Source organism: Phalacrocorax aristotelis, chromosome 2 (genome assembly GCF_949628215.1).
Source record: "Phalacrocorax aristotelis chromosome 2, bGulAri2.1, whole genome shotgun sequence".
Taxonomy (NCBI): Eukaryota; Metazoa; Chordata; class Aves; order Suliformes; family Phalacrocoracidae; genus Phalacrocorax; species Phalacrocorax aristotelis.
This window is the reverse complement of record NC_134277.1, coordinates 47353279-47359278: the sequence shown is the minus strand read 5'-3', so window position 1 is coordinate 47359278 and position 6000 is coordinate 47353279. Positions and strand designations below refer to the sequence as shown.

General features: G+C 37.9%; 1 protein-coding gene across 1 annotated transcript in view; it reads right to left on the bottom strand.

Annotated features, from left to right (window-relative positions):
- Positions 1-464: 464 nt before the first annotated feature.
- Positions 465-6000, bottom strand: part of COL6A6 (collagen type VI alpha 6 chain) — a 47714-nt gene continuing 42178 nt past the window's right edge. The window contains 4 exon segments of the mRNA XM_075085704.1: positions 465-1211; positions 3119-3390; positions 3598-3691; positions 4568-5239. Of these exon segments, the coding sequence (XP_074941805.1) occupies positions 1039-1211; positions 3119-3390; positions 3598-3691; positions 4568-5239 (1211 nt within the window). The 3' untranslated portion in view covers positions 465-1038.

Sequence of the window (6000 nt, the reverse complement as noted above, 5' to 3'; positions counted from 1 at the left end):
TCCGCCAAAAGCACGAGGCTCTGAAAATCCAAGTTCATGTATGTTCCTTAAAAGTTTGTTGAGGAACTCTTGGCCAGTAGCCCATGCAAATCTAACAAGATATCTATCCCTACTGTAGACAAATAAAAAGAACAAAATTCCAGATGAGTACAGCCACCTCTACAAAGAGTGGCCCAAGGTGACAAAGTTAAACACATTATGACTTCTACAGATATAAAATGGGCAACAACAGAGCTTGGGTAAATCAGCAAAGTGTGAAAGCTCATTTACTGTTTAATCAGTAAATGTCCTCAGATTTTTTAGTTTCCCTCAAGAGCAACCACAAAAAATCTAATGTTCTAAAATGAATGCACTTGTCTAACCTTCGGTTACAAGGGAAAGGGACCAATGCTTATTTACATATGAGAAGCCACACTATGAGAATATGCTTACATCTGTTTCAAGAACTAACAACAGAAGCGAAATATTTGAGAATGATTAATTTTATTCACATGTTGGATTATTCAGAAAAAAAATTAAAAAGCCAAGGATGACTCTATGGTAGAAAATCCTCTAAATCAAAGTGATGTAAATTCTAGTAAGACTATGTCCTTTGAGAGCTAAATGCTTTTTGGTATTTTCTATAAGCAGGATAAATGCAAGCAAACGCATCAAAACATTTTGACATTAGTGTCTCGCATCCAATGTTATTTCATGACAATCCCTAAGGTATTGTTTTATATTATTCAATACATTTAAAAAGTGCACATTTGGGTGTTTATGGAACAAAGTCAAGTTTCAATACTTTTATTGCTTTTAAACAATACACTGTTGGCTAACACAAGTTTCTCAGTACTCAGCATGTTGTATCTGATCAACTGAGAAATAGTTTTAATCTTATTTTCACTGTTAAGTTAATAGGTAATAATGTCACAATCAATTATTTCTGTCAACTGAAACATGGCAGCTGAGTGGTTATGTAAAGCTTTCTTTCAATTCCTTTTCCCCATCACCCTGATAGTGTAACTGAAGAATTAAAGTAATTCAAGTGTCTCTGCACTAGGAAGACTCTATACACAAGAATCCACATTCTTCTTGCGTTTCAAATCTATTTTTATTGCCTCCACAGCCCCCATACCAGAACTGATCACACATTTTCCGCTCTTTGTCGTAGTACCACTTCAGAACGTGATTCTGACATTCTCCACTGTCTTGAACAAGGTCACATGCATCTGGAAAAGGCAAATAAGAGACAGATTTAATGAAAGAAAGATCAACCCTTCTCAGCATTGTAATTTCAGGGAAAAGTAACATTCAGTGGAAATTAGCAGATGAAAGAGGTAGCCAGTGTTCGAGGTCTCCCAAAGATTCATCCACAAACCCACAGTGACAGTGTGGCCTGAAGCCTGCTTCTTATGACTGATTCAATGAAAAAGGAATGACTGAAACAACTAGATTTTCAGTGGCATAAACAGAAGGAATGCTAAAAGGTTTTCAGTCTTCTAACATAGACTTCTTACTAAAACTATTGTAAAATTATTATACCTGGTCTATAGGGACTAGTTAAAGTTTTTCAGAATGTCCCTCCTCTTTATTCCAACTTGTTATACTTGTATCCATCAGTAAAATTTCATAAACAAACATACACAGATGGTTAAATTATCCATAACCTCTTAGCCAAACTCAGGGTAATATAGATTTAAATTGCATAAATTAGCCCCAAAGTAGGTGAGACTGGCATACTTTGTAGCAATCTGGTATTAAGTATAGATCTAATCAGCTTTCACCAACGTAAATTCAGAGTTAGTCAAATGAAGTCAGAAGAGCAGCTCTAGGCTTTGGTATCTGTATGACATCTAAAGGGAAGCACTGAGAAGTAAAGCAAAATTCTGACAAAACTACCCAACCTAAAGATTTAAAACGACATAACCTTCTCCTAATCAACTGAAAAACCGTAATGACAAGTAACAGATCAGTTACAGATCAGTTACATCAGTACATCTCTCAAAAGACAAGATTTAGAACTATGCTACATGTTTTTAGAAGTAAACTGTTGAGCCACTAATTACAACTCAGGATTGGGAAACGGCAGTTCATACGCCTCCAGTAAGCCACTTAGGTCACTGGTCACAACCTCAGTGCAATGACCCTGACTACTTCCTCACTGGAAATATTGTATTTGTAAAGTATAAACAGTAACATACCTTCATGCTACTGAATTTTCTCTGTGACCACATAGATCATGCACTGCTTAATGGGAGCACTGATTCAAGACTGTACACTTGCAGTTAAGCAACAGGACGAATTCCATCTGTGCTCAGCAAGTCTGCCATGCACTATGGATGTATGGCATTCCCAGAGGTACATTAGCTCTTAATCAAAGATCCAATGTTAAAACAGCTGTGCAAAAGCACTAGGCCTCTCTCATCAGGGATAGGGCTACCTGACATTCCCAGAATAATTTTTGAGTGGAGAGGGATGAAGAACAAAGGGACAGCAGCTGTAGTAATGAGCTACAACACCCAAAGCTATGCAGACACCATTGCATTTTTTTCCACAGAAATCTCTCCAATTGTAGTCTAAACAGTAACACCACTCAATGGTGTTAAAAGAATGCTGGTGACAAATTATCTCACAATCAGCTTCCCATACCTATTGTATCAAATGGCAAATCTCGAAGAAAACATGCATAAGTAGGAAGGAAAGTAAAAAAAATGTGAAGAATATATACTTTGATAAGATACCTCTGCTGAGGGATCCTGTTCTTCCTACAGGAACAGACTGTAGCAGAGACATATTTAGTTCTTCCATGTTAAGCTAAATTAGCAGCAGGAGTAACTCAGTAATTATAGTGCAACTTGGGGATTTTAAATGATCAGCTGTTTCAGGGATTAGAACTTCATATTATATTATTACAAGAAGTTACATATCAAAGCTAAAGTCATAATGACACCTGCAGTTCAGCCTTTAATTACAAACCCTATTGTCTCAATTTGGACTGAATACAAACATGGTGACAAAATGCTTTGGAAAATGTAATTAATGGAAATGCTTCATACTGTATAAATATTCAACTGAGCTCTTAATAACTTAGAGTCTTTTTATTTAGTTAAAAAGTTTTCCATATTCTAAATCATACCATAATCACTATAGGCAGCTCTAGTTTCTACTGTGGTCTCTAAATTTCCCTTGTTCTCCTCCTGAGCTTCTCCATACTCTTGTGGCTTTTCTCCTTCAGCGTCTTCCTCTGTGAAATATTCATTCTCCTCATAATCATATCTAATTTCTGGCATCATGTATACAGGTTCTGTGGTGGTCTCTCTAATATTCTCCAGGACTCTACTTTCAGTTCTTTCAATGTCTTCTAAACCATGACCGTAACCAGTTTCATCAGTTCCAGGAAAAGGCATCCTTCCAAGGAGAGAAAAAAACCAATTAAGTATCTAAGCACCAGTACGGCCTTGAAAAACGCATCTGGTTCATTCCTTCTGAATATCATGAAAAAAAAAATTTGATCCTGTTTGTGTTAAAGCTACTTTGAATATAACTACTAATCCAAAGGGAGAAATCCTATGTTCAGAGATACACACTTAAATAGTTTAATAGGCAGTTCCAAACCTTTCAATCATAGACTGTTGCTGTTGTGTGTCTCCCTGATCTAAGTTTTCACACTCTTCTTGAAGTTCAGGTGAAGGATAACTGTTCATTTCTTCTGTGGGGAAAGCACAGATACCATGGGTGAGTTTTAAAGTCATCCAAACCCCAGTATGTTTAATAAAAGGCACTACATGATTTTTTTTTTTAATTGTGAACTGGAGTTTGCTCCTTTCAACAAGTAACGCACCATATCTAGAGTGACAGGCACTATGTCCAGGAAAATGAAAATTATGTTAGAGATCCACTAGATGAGATTGACTCCTGAACCAGCCTTTTATACATTTGTCTTGCTCTGTAATACATTATTTATCCTTCTATAGAAACTTGGACATCTCTAAGTAGATGCTTCTGATCAGTGACAGTTTCCGTCTTGATATTCTTATTTTTATTTCAAAGCACCTAAAACCTGCTGATCTGCATGAATGTGTCTTGAAAAGTAAAGTAGCTCTTTCTCTCCTCTACAGAGGAGGAATAAGTGCAGTAAAAAGAGGTTAATGCCAAATCTGCTAAGTATTTAAACTTGTATCTGCTCCAAAGCCTATATAGGCATAAACAGCTCAGTAAATCTGGACCTGCCAATGGTCAGAGGAGAAATGTAGGCCTAAATCAGGAATGTAACTGTGTTGTCTCAGCTGAAGACTGGTCTTTCTTTAGCCAAAGTGGAGTCAGAGTAGTCACACGTTAACTATAAACTTAAGGCAAAAAAACCTACTTGGGACTTTGGCATAAGGCACCTTTAGAATATAATGCTGGTCTGTCATTACTGGGACTTCCATTAGCATCCAGCATCTGCAACAAACTAAAGGTGAAAGATTGGCTAGCTGAATTATGACTAGAAGCTGAATGATAACACATATACACTGACTACCTTCTTCGACACAGCATTTCTTTCTTTCCATAACTTAAGCAAATGCCATTGTGCGCTACTTACGTTGTAGAAGATTTAGAAATGCCCGACTAAACCTCTGAGCGTATGCCATCTCAGACGTTGAAACCCTGCTCAACGTCAGTAAGTGCTGGTCTGTGGGGGGGCTTGACAGCTCCATCAGCTGATCATCATTCACATCATTGCCAAGTGCAAGAGTGAACAAGGTGAATCCTTGGCACTTGGCACCAAGTGAAATCTCTTTCAGCTTCTCTCTGTCCCACGTGCTTGTTTTGCTTCCAACTATTGCAAATACGACCCTGTGTTTTCTTTGTCTGGGGGCTTTAAAGAATACATTTTCAACTGTCCACTGTAGGGCAGAAGCAATGGCTGATGGCCCTTCCAGTTGGTGAACAGACTCTTGGATATGTTTCTTCATCAAATCTTTATTGCTGTATGTGACTAGATCAAACTCCATAGCCACAGGGGTCTGGTTTCGGTCAGGCAGGAAGCCTCTGGGAGCCTGCTGCACCAGTGCCACTCTAATGCCTCCATATGATTCATTTGGCTGTGAGGAAATGACAAACTGGTCTAGCATGTTGCTCACAAAGTCTTTGGCTCTCTGAAACTCTTCACTGCTGATGCTGCGAGAGCTGTCCACAATGTAAGTGATATCCATATCCATCAGAACAGGGGGAGAAAAGGGCACCTCACAGTTGGTACTTGGTTTGCATTTATCTAGAGAAGAGGACCCAACAGGCAGCAAACTATTTAGCAATACAACAAAAGCAATAGTTTAGAGAAAAATCACACAGTCCTACTCAACTATTTTATTTTTCTTAAATTTTGATTTTAAAAAACATCAGTTTGACAACTTGAAATCTTGCTGTTCTATTAGGAAAAACAGATGAGTGTTGCTGAACAAGGTTTTGACATACCATGGGAAATTATTCAGGTATGACAGCAAAAAACATTCATAGGTAAACCTTAACAGATGAGAGTTCCCTCAAGAAATTTTCTTCAAGATCTAAACATTGTAAATGATCCTGGAACAAACTCTATTTTTAATCTCATACCATTGTTCAGCATTCTGAAATATTATCATTTAGTAGCTTCTCCCCCCTCACAACGCAGAATTTACAGTAAATGAGCTTAGTTTCCCAGAATCATAATGCTATTTTAAGTGCATTTCTGTTAAAAAGGAAATGCCAAACACAACAATTCATTTCACATGGCTAAGACAGCAACTAATTAAACAGCTTTTGTGGTTTTGAGATTCTAATTCTTACCATCCACTGAAGGGGAAATTCAGATTGTAACTTCTCAGCAGTGGTAATCTGTAACCAAGGAATGATCTGGCATGGAGGGTAAGAAGACCCAATTGCACAAGGGGTTAAACTGGCTGGAAGCAGGAATGCCAGAGACAGAACTCCCTGTAAAGGAGTGAGGTTTCTCTTGGTGATGACAAGAAACAGCCACAGCACTGCCTTGTAACCATC